The sequence below is a fragment of the Adiantum capillus-veneris genome, chromosome 27 (assembly GCF_014529385.1).
Source record: "Adiantum capillus-veneris isolate H3 chromosome 27, ASM1452938v2, whole genome shotgun sequence".
Taxonomy (NCBI): domain Eukaryota; kingdom Viridiplantae; phylum Streptophyta; class Polypodiopsida; order Polypodiales; family Pteridaceae; genus Adiantum; species Adiantum capillus-veneris.
This window is the reverse complement of record NC_140957.1, coordinates 127,653,998-127,672,743: the sequence shown is the minus strand read 5'-3', so window position 1 is coordinate 127,672,743 and position 18,746 is coordinate 127,653,998. Positions and strand designations below refer to the sequence as shown.

The 18,746-nt window shown below is 44.5% G+C and overlaps 3 protein-coding genes across 3 annotated transcripts; 1 reads left to right on the top strand and 2 right to left on the bottom strand.

The window, feature by feature from the left end:
- Positions 1-6,006: 6,006 nt before the first annotated feature.
- Positions 6,007-7,001, bottom strand: LOC147422736 (uncharacterized). Its single transcript, XM_086503493.1, has 4 exons — positions 6,751-7,001; positions 6,546-6,656; positions 6,218-6,457; positions 6,007-6,139 (listed from the first exon to the last, which is right to left on the bottom strand). The coding sequence occupies exons 1-4, from the start codon at positions 6,999-7,001 to the stop codon at positions 6,007-6,009; spliced, it is 735 nt and encodes a 244-aa protein (XP_086359619.1).
- Positions 7,002-10,879: 3,878 nt separating this feature from the next.
- LOC147422735 (ethylene-responsive transcription factor 1A-like) lies at positions 10,880-11,350 on the bottom strand. Its single transcript, XM_086503085.1, has one exon. The coding sequence runs from the start codon at positions 11,348-11,350 to the stop codon at positions 10,880-10,882; it is 471 nt and encodes a 156-aa protein (XP_086359211.1).
- A 443-nt stretch (positions 11,351-11,793) lies between these two features.
- LOC147422734 (uncharacterized) lies at positions 11,794-12,588 on the top strand. Its single transcript, XM_086503806.1, has one exon. The coding sequence runs from the start codon at positions 11,893-11,895 to the stop codon at positions 12,586-12,588; it is 696 nt and encodes a 231-aa protein (XP_086359932.1). The 5' UTR covers positions 11,794-11,892.
- Positions 12,589-18,746: the final 6,158 nt, after the last annotated feature.

Sequence of the window (18,746 nt, the reverse complement as noted above, 5' to 3'; positions counted from 1 at the left end):
AGGCGCCGACCTACAGTTAAAGAGAGAGAAGGATATTTACACAACACAGTTGGCAGAGAAAGATGCAAAAATAACACGTCTTTCTATAGCCACCCAGACACCGCAACTCTCACAAGTCCGGATGGAGAAAAGCATTCACCGCTTAAGTCAAGACGTTCAAACCCTAACACAGCGATTGAATCCAACACCTGTACAAGGAACACACATCAGTCACCTTGTCTTGCATCCGGAGTTGGTCCCCTCGTCTACTTCAGATGCATCCTCATCTTCCCAATAACTAGTTTGCTACAAGAATTTTGATGGATGGAGTGGGTACTATACATTGACATGTGGTCACTATTATCATTTATTTTGTCTTATTCGTTTGATGCAAAACAATACTCGATGCGCAATGTGTTCACAAGATATTCCACAAGGAATGTATATGATGTTTGGCATGGCAAATGAATATAAATTCAAGCAAGCACGCCCAGATACCCCTAGCACAACTAGAAATCTATTTGATGAGCAAGATGCTACTTCAGGGCAACACAATTGAGATCGACAAACTATGTAATATCGCGACAAACTATACTACTACATTGGCCCCCCTATAGCGACGGCTATAACGATGACTTTTCGTCGCATTAGGGAGGGAAAAAGGCGTCGTAGCCGTCGCTACTGTACGTCGCATAAACGAGGCATTTATCGAGGGCTATAGCGACGAGTTACCATCGAATAAGCAACAAAAACAAGACGTTTACTTTTTGTTGCATAAGAGGCGTGTGGCATAAGCGACGCGTGGAAAAATGTGTGGTATAAGCGGCGCGTGGCATAAGCGATAAGATGCTTAAGCAACGAGTTGTTTTTTTTTAAAAAAAGACCGCATCAGTGACGCTTTGAACACACAACGACTATATGACGTGCAGGGTTTCATAAGTGATCTCTCTCCGCTCCCTCTCTCTCTCTCACACGCACACAGTACATACAACAATCTAGCTCTAATGCTCTCTCTCTCTCTCTCTCTCTCTCTCTCTCTAGCTCTTCTACACATACATACAAACTCTAGCTCTTGAGTGGAACACACACACCCACAAACTCTAACTCTCTCTCTCTCGCGCCGGTGTTCTTGCATTTGTGATTGCTCTCGTTGCTCATATATTTGTTGGCATTTTGCATACTAGTGCGGACGTTGATCGGACCGGTGCGTACGTAAGCGATATAAATTTACAATTTCGGCTTCAAGATGAATTATGGTAAACAACTCTCTCTCTCTCTCTCTCTCTCTCTCTCTCTCTCTCTCTCTCTTTTTGCTAATTTTTTAAGTTACAACTATAAATTAAATAAAAAATAGACGAGCATGTTTGTTTATTAAAAATATATATTAAAATAAAATAGCACGCCCTCAAGCCAAGTAGCAAACGTTTCTATAAGTCTTAAATTGGCTCCCTTTGTTCAGTTAAGAAAAACGTTCTTGATGTATAACAGAAATGATTCTTGTGAACTTCTATGATCCATTGGCCAGCCGCTTCAGATCTCGTGAGCATTTTGCTGCATCAATAAAAGTCTGCAAATATGGCTCAAAACCTGATGCAAAATTGCACCAATAACCCTGCAAAACCTTGCACAAAATCACAAGTCATTATGACTCAATCGCGCATAAATATATGAAAAATTTTTGGCAGATTCTCCTTTATAACTGGAGCAAAGTCTCAATAGTAAACCTCTAAGAGACAATAATATATTCCACAATGGCCAATCCGGGAATAAAATCGACCGGAATCACCTCACAAAGTCATACATATGAGCATACCCGCTCTTGCCGGAGTACCACTCAACGGCACCTCAAATGACATACATGTGAGTGATGATTGCTACCAAAATACCTTCCAATTGATGACCAAATGTCTACCAGATAACTTTAGCAACATTTCGCAAAACCTTGCAAGATCTGTCGCTATGCGCAATGCCAAATACGGCACACAAGGGCATACACAAGTGACTCCAAACTCCAACCAAATGATGGCTGAAAATCACCTATCAAAGTGGGAGTAAACTCGACCACTAAACCGTCAAAGAGCAACCTGCAGATACGTAGAAGCTATGGCGATAACCTGAATAAAATCCAACAGAGTTTCTTTTATAAATTGAGCCAAATCTCAAATAATCTCAGCCATAAACAAATACACAAATCCATATATGGCATACATAAAACGTCAAGATCATGACAACATAGCTCACTCTCGCATGAGTGGCTCTCTGGAAAAGTGCATATCCAAAAACCTGTGTACACCTATGAATCTGCTGGTAGCTGCAGAAAATACTCCGTGTGTGTGAGATATACCAAAAACAGTGTTTTTGGGACCCGAAAGGGCACAAACAAACCTGCTGTTGTACCTGCTGTAATTCAAAGAAGAATTTCAGAAAATAGACATTGCCATCGCTTCCGGAGCATGCCAAAACACTGACCTAGACTCCTGGATCATGTAGATCTGATTCTATATGACGGAGCTACGCAAAATAACAGCGTTTTAGAGCCCGAAAATGGCAAAAACGAGTTGCACATAGTCTTGAACCTGCTCTTGCTCCACTCTGCGTGATGCAATGTCCTCTCAATGCAAGAGCTCTGCCACAATAGCATCCAAGCACTCGAATGTCAAGCTCTCCTCCGCCGAGCACTTCTCTATCGAGCTCCACTGAGCTCAAAGCTCCTCTAACCAAGGAAGCCGCAACCGCCTCCTCGACCAAGCTTGACCACACCAAGCTCCTAAGCTCCAAAGAAAATCCTCCTCAAGATTCTCCCCATTGGAATTCCTCCCTTTGCATCGCCCTTGACTGTAACCTCCATGAAGTGCCAACCATACCAGTAGCATAACCGTCATCAATGTGCCCCCACTACTTACTTGGGGACCCCACGCCCGTAGCCCTGCTAGTTATCTCATCCAAAATGGCCTAGCATACAGCCCGCTGCATGGTGTCGAATAACCCCATTCGGGCCAGTACCGGTTAAGGTATAATAGCACGTGCCTAATCACTCGCACAACACAGCTCCCCGAATGAAAGGTGGGCTGGTGCTGATCGGAGCCCGCCCTCTTGCAATGCGTAGTCGTGTTGCATTCGCACTCAGTGGCTCATCCGTCTCTTTGAGGCTTGCCCGTCTCTTCGAGGGGAAATACATCGGCCATACATAACCTACCCCAGCATTGGTGTTCTTCTCGTACCTGCATATCTCACCCTGCACCTTAGTTGTTTGCTGGCCCTCCGACTCAGCCCAATACCTCCTAGTTGTGGTACATCCCCGATTATGCGATCTAGCCCTTGGCTACCTGGTATGATGTCGAGTCCACCTGACTCGCTCCGCATCCTCTTGAAACTACCTTGTCGCGGTGGGATCCAACGGCCATCTGTGGCCTACATTTGTGCCAGCACTCGTCTTGCTACATTCCGTCTGTCAGAACCAGCAAACGTCTCTAACCCTTAGGGCTTAATCCCGCATCGGCCAAGTATATTCCAGCGTGCTGTCAGATCAGCACCTCCGCACATTCGGGTCATTCTGTAAACAATTGCATCCCCGCATGGATAACCTTCTCCCAGGTCCCATATGCATATCTTCACCTCCAGTAGGTCACTACCCACAACCCCAAGCATCCCTGCTTGCCACACATGACTCGGGCAGTCGCATTTTTTAACACCCATCATCGAACCATGCGGCGAACTGTAACCACGCGGCGATTAATCCCACTGGGTTTGCCTCATCCAGCTTATGGCTCACGTACACTAGTCTTTAAGGCCCCTTCAGGGACATTCCCAATGGGGTCTCCATGACCTCCTTCGTGACCCAATGACCTTGCACCACTGTCAATTCATAACCCTAGTCACACCTTGCTGACCACCTTTTCTGGGTAATCCCACAATCATCCTTCACATGTGTGCTCCAAGCCAGTAGGCTTGTTGCTGACCAACCTGTTTACCCAACCACCATTTGGTCCAAGCTATTCACAGCCATCCTGTGAACACCATTTGCTGAGGGGTTCGGCCTCATGCACACACCCCAACTTAGCGGTATACCGTAGGTTATACACATATCAGTAGACTCTGCCTGGCTCACATCCTTTATCTTCACTTCACAATCAAGCATCACGACCACAGTGCCACATTCCAGGTTCGCCACATCTCCGCTCAATTCTTCGCATACGAATGGCTTATTGCCATGGATTTCCACACTCCCCTTCTTGGGCAATTCGAAGGTAGCAACCTGTAGGTCGCTGCGTGTCGCATGCTCCAGCTCTCCCCTCTCGTGTGGGGTATAGGAGTCCGCAGGGTTCACCTGGTGCTCCTCAATTTCTTCACTCGTCCACACACGGGACATCCATACATTCTTCTCCTTCGTCCATACACGGGGCATCCGTCTCCTTCTCTTCTTTTGCTTGTTTTTCCTCTTCGCTCAACTTGGCATGCATCATTGACACCTTTTCAAAAAACTAGGTCATCACTTGCTCTTGCCGACGGAACTCCGCATCCATAGGCATTTTCTTTCTCTCGAGCTCTTTTCTCGTTCTTCTACTTTCCAACCGCATTGCCTCTACATCCTTGTAGTAACTCTCAGTCGTCCTCGAGAGTGTTTGAGTCGAGGTCTACATAGCCTTTTGCACCGCATCCCAGTCATATCCTGGTTTTCCTTCTCTCCATCTAGCAAAGCGTTCCCTCACGCGTCGTATCGCTCTTTCAAAGCCTAAGAGGGCAACCTCCACGTTGAACCATGCCTTCAGTGAGGCCATATCCAAAAGCTTGAAAAAACAGATTGGCCCTTAAAACAGTAGAATCATTCACGCCACTTCTCCTACGCAATTGTTGCTATGAAGTCACTTAGTGTAGATGCATATCCATCGACAGTAGAAGCTTAGCAACCATCGACAAAAGAAGCTCAGTAACCTAGCGTTTTTGGAGACCCATCACCTAGAATTTTTGACAGTTTTTAGCATGGCGGTTTTCAGCAATGAAAGACCGGCAGATTGAGTCCCTAAAGAGTAGCACATTCAGCCCCAAGAAACCTCAGTTTTCAGACCTAAACCTACAGATTTTCAGCGTCAAAGACCTACAGAACAATCCTAGAATCAGCATTTTTGGACATAGTCGTAGATTTCAGCCCATAGAGTTTTTGGATAGCAGATACGAGATTGCAGATTTCAGCCCTTACGACGGTGTTGTCATCCCCTTCGTCATTGCCGACATAGCCTAGACTTGCATCAGTTCCATGCATTTAGCTTGATCTAGTTGGTGCTCTCCTACGCGATTGCAACTATGAAGTTACACTGCCTCCAATGGGTTACTAGCATGGGAGCTTTTGATGGACCAGAAAAACCAAGTCGATCTTGTTTTGACGGAGGTCGTGATGCCCTGTTTATCAGGCATAGGTCTATTGGAGTGAATTATGAACCATGGGGCCCTCAAGCACATTCCGCTTATCATGATGTCCTCTCATGACTCCATGAATTCCATTTTCAAATGCTTGTCAAAGGGAGCTGTGGACTTTCTTGTGAAACAAGTGAGGAAAAATGAACTGAAGAAGCACTTGCAGCATCTTTGGAGGAGGTTCAATAGTTCAAGGACCTGAGCATTGGGAAGATAAATATTTTGATCTAAGAGGAGTGGCTGCTACAATGAATGCACCTTTTCTAGACCTTGTGCCATCAACACACGAAAATTCTGAGACAGATGGAAGTGTTGAGGATGCTCATTTGGCTGGACACCATGTACATTTGATTTGTCTCATATGGTCCCAAGCGGCGAGCATGATAGAAGAGAGGAAAACTCATGCACCCCAATAGTGCATGGTGCACCCTTACGAGAGTTGCCTACAACTTGCCTCTACTATACCCTACACCTACTTAGAGAGTAGCTCCGACCGATTTCCACCTTGACAGATCGAGAGTCAAGAGACGAGAGAGAGAGAGAGAGAGAGAGAGAGAGAGAGAGAGAGAGAGAGAGAGAGAGAGAGAGATGTTAAAAATATTTCTTTCTTTCTACTTACCGTGCTGCGTCGCGTCGATGACCCATGAGTTTGCACATTTGCTTGACCATCCACTTGGGACTCCATCCTATCCCATACTCCGTCTCTAGTGTGTTGAGAACATATTTCTTGTCATCCTCATGCTGATCACTACAGTGCAAAATAAAGCTGATTAGTAATTGAACTAAAAAACTAAAATTTATATTTTTTATGTTAATTAATACTTACTCCCATGGTATATGAACCTGCTTTAGATAAGACGAGCAGAGGTCTCTCATCCGACGTTTGAGGGCGATGCCGGCTCCTAGCTGGAGGATAGCCCCGTCAGGCAAGATGTCACATGTGACACCCAAGCTGCCAATGCACGTGCGCATTGGTGGAGGTGGAGGCACTGATGGGGGAACTGGCGGCTGAGGCGGTGTCTCACGAGTCGATCGTCCTAGTGGCGTGCTACTCTGCCGGTGATGCCTACATGCAATATAAACATACGGCATATTAGATGAGAGTTCTTAAAAACTACTTGATATTTAATTCATAATCACCATAATAGATATACCTCCGAGACTGACGGCCACTAACTTGTGAATCAGGTGTCAACTGAGTACTAGGAGGTACATTAGGAGTAAGCCGCTGACTCTCATGATGTGATGTACCTGGAATAGCAGTCCTAAGCAAACAAAGACATCAAGGGAATACATATATTAAGATCTCTATACTAAAAAAAAGAATGACATTACTACTTTATCAATCGAGAAGATTACCGATGTGCTATGGTTTGATCTGCATGAGAGGAAGTCTCCACTCCTGCATGTGGCTGGGAGGATGTACCCTCTCCATGACGTACGGGCAAACTGAATCGCCCAAGAAACTCGATGGAGCTGTCTAAACTGGTGTCATCCATATCCATGTAATCCGGCATAGCCTCCGTCAAAGCCTCTCCTGATAGTCCAGTGGTACGTAGCAAAGTCTTGATGAACGTCAACTTCACTCTATGACTCTGGTCACTCATCATATCTGTATATTTAAAACAAACCATATGTCAAACTAACACAAACATCGTATCTGCATGTAACATCAATGCAAGTAAAAATATTAATAGATCAAGAATCTACAGATGAGGTCGAAGCAGCCATGAATGGAGTGGACTACAACAAAATAGATCAAACAAAAATGCTACAAATGCTTCAAAAGGTTATGAATCAAATGCAAGATCAGGTAGCAAAACTAAAAGAGAAACACGCTCAGTAACAAAATCAATGCAAGAGTAAGCTACATGAGAGATTTGATGGTTTGTGGTCGAATGCAGCATGAGCTTATAACCATATGGCAGATGTGGACAAAATGAAGCAGACCTGGATGTATTCCTGGAAAGGACTCAACCTGAGCTATATGTTGTTGTTGGCAGCGCTTTCGCTGCCTACTCTCACATGGTATCAGACGCTGAGGTTCTTCTCCCAAGCCGATGATCCCCTGCTGATTGCTTCCGTCACGAAAAACTCCCTCAAAACTGAGATCGCTCCCCCTTGGTGGCTGTGTTTTCTACAAACAGCAGCGTTTTCACCTCTCAGGCTGCGTTTTCTGTGCTATGGAGCCAGATCAACCATCGCTAGTCCCTTCTCTCTCAGCCCTGAAGGGATTACCCTAGCCATCGCTACTCCCTTCTCTCTCACCCCTGAAGGGATTACCCCAGATCAGCCGTTGATAAAGCACTTGCAGCAGCGTTTTCAGCATTAGACACAGTACCAGATCAACCCCTTGAAGCATTGCAGAGAAACCCCCTTTTCAGCCATAAAAACGTAGCAAAAAAGTCATTTTCAGCCACCGGAAACAGCCCAAAGATTTGCAGAATTTCAGCAGTTAGAAGACCACAGATTTCAGCCCTAAAGTCATCATCGTCATCACCGTCATCATCATCGGCAGGTCCCAGGTTGCATCAGTCCATTGCATACGCATTGTACAACTTTGTGCAATCAAAAAGTAGACCACTCTTGCCGACGAGAGTGGGGCCTTCGGAGGAGGGTTTTACAACGTCTCTGGTGTCGTATCTCTCTTCTCTCTATCTCTCAGTCTCATTCACTTGCACGCACAGTGTCCATTCACTTTGTTTGTGATCATAGCATTTTCTCATTAAGAACGAAAGACTCTACCTTCCATAAAAACAAAAGGAATCTTGAGCACAGTTCGGAGCACTCATCTTGAGAAAAGTGCAAACAATCATTCCGATGCACCTAACAAGAGCTTTATGTCTAAGATGTCTCTTGAAATGCAGTGGCTGCAAGATATGCCCAACGTGGGCAGGGCCAAGGAGCTCTGGTCGTTTTTCCCTGGACAAAGCTGAGCAACAGCAATCAGAGGCCATCGAGCAGATCGACTCGAGCTTTTACGACAAGTGGCTAGGCCGTCTCCCTCAATGTCTCACCTACAACTGCCAGCTTATGATAGCCTACACTCCTACTCTCATCCAAATTCAATCACATATGCTCTAGAATGTTTTCAGGTGATGCAGAGCGAGGGAATCTCTTGAAATGCAATGTTATCTCAAGGAGTGCATTGATTGCAGTAGTGTCAGGTCAGGAAGGGAGGGATTGTTTTCAACAGATGTAGAGAGAGGGCATCTCTCTTCAATAACAGATCTTGAGTTTAACTTGTCGGATAGATCTTTGAGGCCTCTTGGGATAGTTTCCTACGACATTAAAATCCTCTTCTTCTTTTTCTTCTTCTCTAAATGCAATCAAGTACACTTGCACCTTGAAGGCATATGGTATTGCGCAAGATGCTGATATGGAGAAAAGAATTCATTTTGATATTTTTAGTCAGTGGTTGGGCTTGGCACTACCTTGGTCGACATGTATGCCTAATGTGGTGCAGTCCATAGATCACAAAAAGTATACTTAAAGTAAGAGGTCAAGACAAGGGTTCAAGAGACTTCGCTTACAGGCTCGTTCTACTCGTTTCGCCCACTAAGATTTGGGAAGTCTTGCTGGGGTGGGTTGACGGACGGCGCATGGGCTTGCAGTGGAGGTAGCGTGGATTGTGGGCTGAGGTCAAGACAAGGGTTCAAGAGCCTTCGCCTACAGGCTCGTTCTACTCGTTTCTCCCACCACTAAGAGCAGAGAAGGCTCGCTGGGGTGGGTTGATGGACGGCACGTGGGCTTGCAGTGGAGGCAGGGTGGATTGTGGGCAGAGGCCGATGCGGAGGACCACCCTAGGTGGGGGCACCTGGCTACAGAATCCTCTTCGACTGCCCTGGCTCTTCATGTTTTGACAGCAGGAGTTGTCTTGCGCTCCTTTCTCATTCGAAGATCAACATGTAAGCCTCGGTTCTTGGCATTCTGTTGGGTTTGGGAGGGGGTGTGGCTCCAGTGGCAGGGGACCCCCATTCGAGTGGCACTCTCAGATCCATGTTTTGGTTTGAAGATGGGATTGGCTCCTTAGCATCCAAGAGGTTCTTCTAGCGGCTCAAATCGAGAGGGTTTGTGCGTGGCAGCCGTGCATTTCAAATCAGTGCATTTCAAAAGACGACATCCTGGACAGGAAGCTCATCAAGCACTTTTTCCGCTTTATGAAGTGCACCACATTTGGCATACATGTCGACCAAGGCAGTGCCAAGCACAACATTTTCTTTCAACAACCACTCACTAACAATATCATCATAAATTCTTTTGCCCATATCAGCATCTTGTGTACTACCACATGCCCTCAAGGTGCCACTGTACATGATTGCATTTGGAGAGATGCACTCTCTCTGCATCTGCTTAAAAAAGCTCTCTCTCTCTCTCTCTCTCCTCCTGACCTAACCTTGTAGCAATCAATGCACTGCTTGAAATAACATTACATCTAGAGAGAGACCCTCACTTCGCATTAGCTGAAAATAGGCTAGAGAGTATGTGATTGCGTCTAGAGAGACACCCTCACTTCATCCACTAAAAAACGACCAGAGCTCCTTGGCCCTGCCCAAGTTGGGCATACCCCCAATCAGTGCATCTCAAGAGACAACATTTCAGACAGAAAGCTCCTCAAGCACTTTGTGTGCTTCATGAAGTGCACTACATATGGCATATATGTCGACCAAGGCAGTGGCAAGCACGACATCCCATTCCATTGAAAACAGCCTAGAGCTCCTGAGCCCTGTCCAAGTTAGGCATATCCCGCAATCAGGCGACATCCACGACAAGAAGCTCTTAAAGTACTTTTTGTGATCGAGGAAGTGCACCACATTAGGCATACATATCGATCAAGGTAGTTCCAAGCACAACCATTGACTAACAATATCAAGTGAATTCTTTTGTCCATATCAGCATCTTGTGCAATACCATATGCCTTCAAGGTCGACTCTGTAGGTGAGCTCGCCGATGAGTTTCGACTCTTTGTCAGCCAAATGAGAGGCTTCAAGCTCTCACTAACTCCCCCAACAGGAACCAACGCCTAATTCTCATGGACTGCCACCATGTCCTTCATGATGGTCGGCGGACTCTCACCCAACAACACGTACTAAGATCTCTCTCTCTCTCTCTCTCTCTCTCTCTCTCTCTCACACACACACACACACACACACACACACACACACACACACACACACACACACACATACACACACACACACATACACACACAGGCACAAGCACTCTGCGATCACATGAGAGGCTGCAACGCAGTTGGCCAGGGTAGCCATGGCGCTAGCAAATGAGGAGGCGATGAAAGGCAAGAAACACTCGTGCAATTCATGCAAAGAAAACACATCATCTAGCTCTTCTATCTTCACCCCTTCTCCTTCAAAGCTCACTACCAGACTTGATGGTGGTGAAGATGATGATGGCTCTTGCATGTGCTTGCGTTGTTGACATTGTTGCTCGATGCCTGCAACTCCATCTTTGACTGGTGCTTCTCGTTTCACTCTCTTCTTCTCTTTGTCTCCACCTCTTTCTCTAGCATTGGAGCCACGACATTGACGGAAAAGTTCAGCAATGCGCGCACCCCGGGCATCTTCAGTGGCGCTCGATCATATGCCAAAGCTGCCTCCTCAGCCGTGGCAAAGGTCCATAGCCAAACACGGGCCCCTTGCCTTGTAGAGTCTCGGATCTCGGCTACATATTTGCCCCACGGCCGACGCCGCACTCCTCCGTAATGCTTCTTGTTGGAGCTTTTGGCAAGCTCTGCGGGTGTTAATGATGAGCTTGAAGGGGCAAAGCACAATGTAGAGGCAGCACCATTTTTTATGCCTTTCTTTGGAGGAGTTGTATTTTGCAGTGTTGATGATCTGGGTGCAAGGTGACTCTCCGTCGATGCATCTTTGCATTTTGGGGTGCGAGGAACCCAGCCTGTCTTGTTCACAACTTCTTTAAGAATTCCATACACCATCATGTCATCTGAGTCATATGCCTGGATCGATTATATCTGTTTTGATGGATGAGGTACCTTGAATAATGCAAAGCCAAGGCTAGTCGAATGTAAAAAATGCACAAAATCTTTGCTAACTTAACCTAATTTATCACAAGAAGGTTTTGACATTTTCTTATGTAGGAAAATGGGCTCTTTCTCATTGTTTGCATGTACTGTTTAACATCACGAGCTTCCACTCGGGAGGCACCACATACCTAGCTAGTGCGCTTGGGGACCATCGGCCCGCCCACTAGGCCGGCGATCCCCTACCCCCAACCGCACCTAACTAGGTATGCGGTGCCCTTGCTAATAGAAGCCCATGATGTTATGGTAGGTCACAATGTGAGAATTCTTAGGAATTTGTCCAAAAGCTCTTGTATATGGAAATAAGCTTTTTTTGTGTTTGTCAGAATGAGAAGAAAGCAATGCTTTCTTCAGCGATATCTGAATGCTTGGACTTTGGAGAGGAGCTTTTCACTATAGGAAGCTAGGAACATAAAGATTTGGTGAGTAGGGATGGTAACATGAAGTTCTCTACATCTATATTTTTTGCCTCTATTGATCAAAGGAGCGAAAGAGCAGCCGGCGAGAGTGTGTGCACGACCCTTGTTGTAGTGATCGCTGATTGGCTACACAAGAACCTAAATTGTATGCCCATCAAGGCCGAATATGACACCCTCATCCGAGAAGGATCTGCAGCGTGGCGAAAGCTATTTGATGTTGAGGCCTATAGAAGAAAGTTTGTGGATGGACACTTTGACCTTGAGACTGTCATAAACACAAGAATACGACCACTAGCAGTGGATCATGAGCGTCCCTTCATTGGCTTTTTCCAACCTGAGGGGCTAGATGACACCTACAACAATTTATTGCAATGTGAGAAGTCTTTTGAAGAGATTTGGGCAGGAATAGATCAGCAGAGTGTAGGCTTGCAGCCCAATGGGGGATTTCAGCTCTACATTGTGAGCTGGAATGATCATCTTTTCCTATTGAAGGTATGCAAAGAAGCTTACTACATTATTGACACACTGGGGGAGAGGCTTTATGTGGGATGTAATCAGGCATACGTTCTTCGCTTTGATAGCAAGACGAGCCTCTACCATGTGCCAAAAACGGAGGCTTCAAAGGAGCTTGTTAAAGATAAGAAGGAGGTCTTCCCTACCAACAGAGGAAAACCAGTCATCTCAAGCTCAAGATGTGGGTGTATCCTTCCACCATAGCAACACCTGCAGCTTAGTTGTTGCCAAGCTGCACGCAGGTGTATACACATACACTGCTTGAAGCTAGCTTTTTCCCCTTTATATATTGCGCTCTGCTTCTTCTATCTGTATCAATGCGCACTCTTACTTATATGCTGGTGAAGCTGTGTGATGATAGAGGTTTTCTTTTGAGTTGTCATTGCATATGCGCGCACGCGCACACACACACACACACTCTCGTACATGCACGCAGTATTAAGGTCTCCTTCTCACACAACCTGCACGCCTACACACATGCACACTCACACATTGAACTGTTTTTTTGAAACATAGCTCTGAACCTATTTTGCAGGCACTAACAAAGTGCAATATTCAAACCCAAGCTTGGAGACTCCAATTTTTGTGTCTCAGTTTTCACATGTTAAGCCCATGAATTGAAGCGGAGGTTGAGAGGCATGGCCATTCTTCGGGTTCTTTTCCCCTCTTCTTGTATCCACGTCGCAGGAGCTTGTTGTGCCTCTCTCTCTCTCTCTCTCTCTCTCTCTCTCTCTCTCTCTCTCTCTCTCTCTCTCTCTCTCTCTCTCTCTCTGTGTGCATGCCCACATGCATAAGCTCACACACACACACACACACACACACACAAACACACACACACACACACACACACACACACACACACACACACACACACACACACACACACACACACACACACACGTAGCACGGCTGCACGTAGTCCATGTGATAACTTCCTCTCGCTCTCACGGAGCCTCTTAAGACACACACATACACTCAGCGCTACAGACTCCTCTCCCTCTCACTATCGTTAATAGAAATTCCTATCTCTCCTACCCGTTTGGTCACACCTTTGAATTACATAGACCTGCGGTATTGCATTTTTCACTAAAGAGGCAAGTGATGAAGAAGAGGGGGGGAGGGAGGGGGGGGGGGGGGGGGGGGAGTACCTGCTCTTGTTTTGCGTATTTTGCTGTAGCGCTGCCGTGGAGCTCGCTACTGTGTATAATTTCCCGTGAGTCACATTTCAAAGGCTTTGCAACAATAATATAGAAGTGCCTCGTCGCATGAGAGAAGGGGCAGTGTGCAGGCGTCGCAAGGAGCCTCGTTTCGCTACGTCGTTTAAGCAAGGCCCAATTTGAAGCGTCGATTATGCCACGACTATAAATTCAAGTCATCGATTATGCAACGGCAGTGGTTGTTTATGTGATGGCCGATTTTTTTTAAAAAAAATATTCTTGCTTATACGACTGAAACCTCGTCTATGCGACGCGTTCGTCATTGGTTAAACGACGCCCGTCAATTATTGTTGGGGTATAAAGCCCAATGTGGTCGCCTAGGTAAGTGGGCGGGCCGCCAGGTATGTACACATATTCTTTTGTAAAAACCTAATAAAAACTCACTATGCTCTACACATTACAATAGAGCGAGTTCACCATATCGTAGTGCTCTTCTTCTCGCACTCTCTCTCGCGTCGCACTTCCGCTCGTACTCCTTCAACTGGTATCAGAGCTCAGATCGAGGCTCGGGGCAGCACTGCAGGAGGCTAGAGTCACCAGCTCAGATTGGAGTGAAATTCAACAGGCAAAGACACGGCCCCAAATCTCGTGGGAGAGATCGAAGGGCTCGGTGTGCTCAGAATTTCATTCTGAGGTCATCTCAGTCACCGTTCGGCTTCGACAAAGGTCTGCGCAGGCCATTTTCGACTACGTAGTCTCGGCGGGTGCAGATCCGACTCTGCAAATTTGGGTTTTTCGGCCTTCGACTGCAGGTGCTGAGGATATCGACACTCCTAGAGTGTTGATTTGTTGCTATCTACACATCGAAGGACAGCTCACAGTTCTTGGAGACGTGTCACATACGACACGGGCGCATCTACACACAGTTTGTAGGCGACATCCACTAGTTCATCAGATAGCTTGTGTTTGCTGCTTGATATTCCAGATTTCATCCTGACATTGCAGGTACTTCCACATGGGATGTATTGTCAGAGATGATGTATGTCTGTTGAGGGTTTGCTGGCTGTGAGTCACGCACGCAGCAAACAACCGCCGCAGCGGTTACAGCATATAGTGGGAAATGTGTGGATGTATGACTTTGTGGGAAGTCTATGTACTGTCAGATTTACTGCAGCCTTTTTTGAGGGTCGAGTGACGTTTTATTGAGCTGGGGGATTCTCGAATGTTGAGATCCTTTCGGTGATACAGGTCTTTGAGCGATCCCTCGAGCACCCTTAGATAGGCAGCTATGATGTATTGACTGTGAGTTAGACAGTTGGGATTGCATCTTTGCTTTACGGACGTTGAGGCATTGTCGCAGTCTATGCTTATAGGACAATGACAGGACAGTGAGAGACAGTACAGGTGCAGGATAGGTTTACCCGTAGCTTACAGTGTCAGAGAGATAGTGTTTTTTGAGCTGTTTTTTGGTCTGTTTTTTGAGTACACCAGAGCCATTTTTCAAAGGAGACTCTACCAAAATTTATGCAGAATCTGAAGCTTTCTTGGTTCATTTGACAGGTTGATATTGGTTCACAGGTTAGTTTACAGGGGAAACTCTGCCGAATTTTTCCCAGGAAAGTAAACCACTATGAAGCGTAGCTATGGCTGGATCACAGGACACTGCTCTTTACAATATCAAGAAGCTGGATGGAACCAGTTTCCCATTGTGGAAGAAGCATATTTGGCACGTGTTGGTACAAAATAAGCAGATAAAACCTATAAATCTCAAAGGGATAAAACCAGAAGATATGGACGAAGATGAATGGAGAGAAATGGATGAATTGGCACTTTCCACCATTATGCTGACTTTGGCAGAAAGCGTTTACTTCAATGTAGCAGACGAGATGTCAGCTTATCAAGCATGGTTAAAGCTGAGTGATCTTTATGAGAAGCAGAGTGTAGCTTCACAGGTATACTGGCTTAAGAAGCTTGTTGACTTGAAGATGAAAGAAGGGACACCTATGTCGAATCATCTGAATGAATTCAACACAATCTATAGTCAGTTGTTAGCTCAAGGTGTCAAGTTTGATGAACCTGTTAGAGCTATGTTCTTGTTGATCACATTGTCGGAAAGTTGGGACACTTTTCGCACAGCTTTGAGTAATTATGCACCTCCAGATGGTTTGAGCATAGCATTCACACTTTTCACCTATGCCTAACCTATCTCTAGGGGGAGCTTCTTACTTTAGGACATTTATAGATGATTACTCGATGCTCTTCTTCTCGCACTCTCTCTCGCGTCGCACTTCCGCTCGTACTCCTTCAATTATTAGTCCCTCGCATGTACTATCGAGAATATGAAGCATTGTAATTACTCAAAACACATTTGAATACAAGGTCTTTTACAATGGTTTTTGACATTTGCTCATTCTACTCTCAAGCTATATTGAATCAGTTGAGTTGTTATCTGGTTCTAAGTCTGAGTGTTGTGGTTCTCCTTGTAATTCAACCTCCATATCTATTATCAAATTCTCTTCTATTTTGTCTACAGTGCATTGAGATACACCAACAATGAAATATTCTTCATTTTCGTTTTGACAATCATACAACCAGGTTGGCATTTCCTCCTCGTAGCCAACACTTTTGATGCGATTCAGTATCTTTTTGTTGCAATACATATACACTAATTTCTCTGCTCTGTCTGCTAATAGTCTGTTGCGAATAGTGCTATGCACATACTTGTACATACTCAGTTTCTCTCTGAACTTGAATTTGCTACACATTGTGCGAGTACTTTCATTGCAAGAGGACGTAAGGTAGAGTAATTCTCTCCACCATTCATCATCCACCACTTCCATGCAGGTTGCTCTTTTGCGATTACCTGTACAAAATCATTCACAAAAGGACCTTCTTTTAATCTAAATGCACTCATTTCTTTGATGCAATCAATTCGGTCATGAACATTGGAGTAGAACTTGTTAACCACGTGATAGAAATCGCCTACCACCTATGTATTGGACATTAGATCTAAATTCCAATACTCTGGATCGAGCATGTAAGCCACGCTATAGAGTGGACTATGAGCGCTCTTCCACCTTGCATGAAAATACTTAGCCAAAATTGTCCGTTATTTGCCAGAGAATAGTAATCACCACTCCTTATCTACTATAGACTCTTTCAGCTCTTTAGGATTTTCAAGACTCTGTTGGACTGACCACCATGTCATCCTCACTTTGCCCAAGTTTGGCGCCCTTTGATCAAGATTGCGGATCGCGAACATAACGGGCATCATTACATGGTATGCATCCATTACACTCCTCCACCAAGAAACCTTGTTTACATTGCCACATAGACATGTAATTTTATCCTTCACTGTTTCTTTCTGCTCAAGCTGCCATTCATCAAAGGACGCGCAATTGAATGTATCAATCACAGCACATTTATTACGGAGAAGTGATTCCAAGGTATAAAAGTGTGTGCAAAACCGAGTTTCAGCAAGAAGTTTCAGTATCACTGACATGCGCATCCTTTACAAATCGAGCACTCTCTGTCGTTTCAAGATAAATTTCACAACCTAACATGCTGTATCAATTTTTTTGGCAAACCATGTGGTTTCTTCGCTAGTGTACCAATCTTTCAGCACCAAGTTCAAGCTATGCGTATTACAACCATTGGCAAAAATGTGTGGAAAGCACTTCTTTATTAATTTACTGACATTTTTACAATTCTTTGCGTTGTCCATCACAACTTGAACGACATGTTTAGCACCAATTTCTTTAATTACATCAATCAAGACCTCAGAAATGTATTTGCCACTTTTAATTGCACCAAAACTATCAATCACCTTTATAAACGTTTCTCCCCTTGGACAAACCAGCATTACATTGGTCAACGGTCTTCTCTGAACATTTGACCAGCCATCACTCACAATCGTACATCCTGAAAGTAAAATATTCCCAAGTATTATTTTGCCAACATGCTCTTTGACTTCGATATAACATTTGTCCAAGAAAACATTTCTTATCGTGTGATAAGAAGGAGATGAAAATCCTGGACCAAACTCACCGATTTTCTTTCAAGTAGCCTTCCAATGATTGCTGTCTACCATGACCAAATCACTTCCAGTAAAGAATATTGCTTTGGCGAGTGCTGTTTGTGCTTCTTCTAGAGACTGCACTCGAAAGCTTTGATGTAATGATTTTTGATACATTTGACAAAGTCCACCTTCATTGTGACGTTTAAAAGGAACACTGCCTGAAATTTTGTCTCCTTGCGCAGGTTGTTCTCCAAGGTTAGTTGGCGTCACTATAGGATCTGTGGAGTTAATATTTGGCTCTAGGAACTCTTGATTCGAAGGCACAGAGCTATATATCTATCGTCTCTTGCCACCCTTTTTGGCGAGCTCTTCTCTCAAACATTTTGCAACTGCAGGTGCCTAAGAATGTTCACATTTTCTATAATTGTTTTTAGCGCTACCCAGAAAATGATCCCTTTAATACGTGGTGCACCGCCAGATTTTGTTGTGTGACAAAATTTACATTGCCAGTCCATATATCGGCCGCATATGTTGTGAGCATAATCCCACTCTTTGTAGGAGCTTTTTTATTCTTTGGCTTATTCTTACCACTTGTGCCCACATTTTGCTCCATTTCTTTTAAATTAAAATTGAAGAGAAAAGAACAAGATGTTACAAACTGAAAACAATTTTATATTTTCAATATGTATTATAATTTAAAAACCATTCAATATGAAAGTAACCATGATGCACAATATGAGATTTTCAATGCACGCAAGTCAATCCACATATCGATCATACACATTGCAATGTAATGTATACATGGCGTAATAACCATAACAATACTATGAATCTCTCTATGCAATTATTATTATAATGATTATTTATATGTCCACTTTGATTTGCAAACAAGAAGACACATCTAATTTCATTTGCTACAAAAAAACAAATGAAAGAAATAAAATATATAATTGGTCATTTCATGCACTAATAATCTATCGTAATAAATAATGTACTCTCTATATAAACCAATGCATGAACTAATGCAAATAAATCTTCAATATAATCACCCAATTGGGGACTACTTGTACCCAATGAAGGATTGTAGCCCACCCATGCAACCAATTCAATATATACAAGCTATTTCAACCCAATCAAGGATTATAGCTCTTATATTGTAAATCAACTCAAATATAAGACTTCAAGGA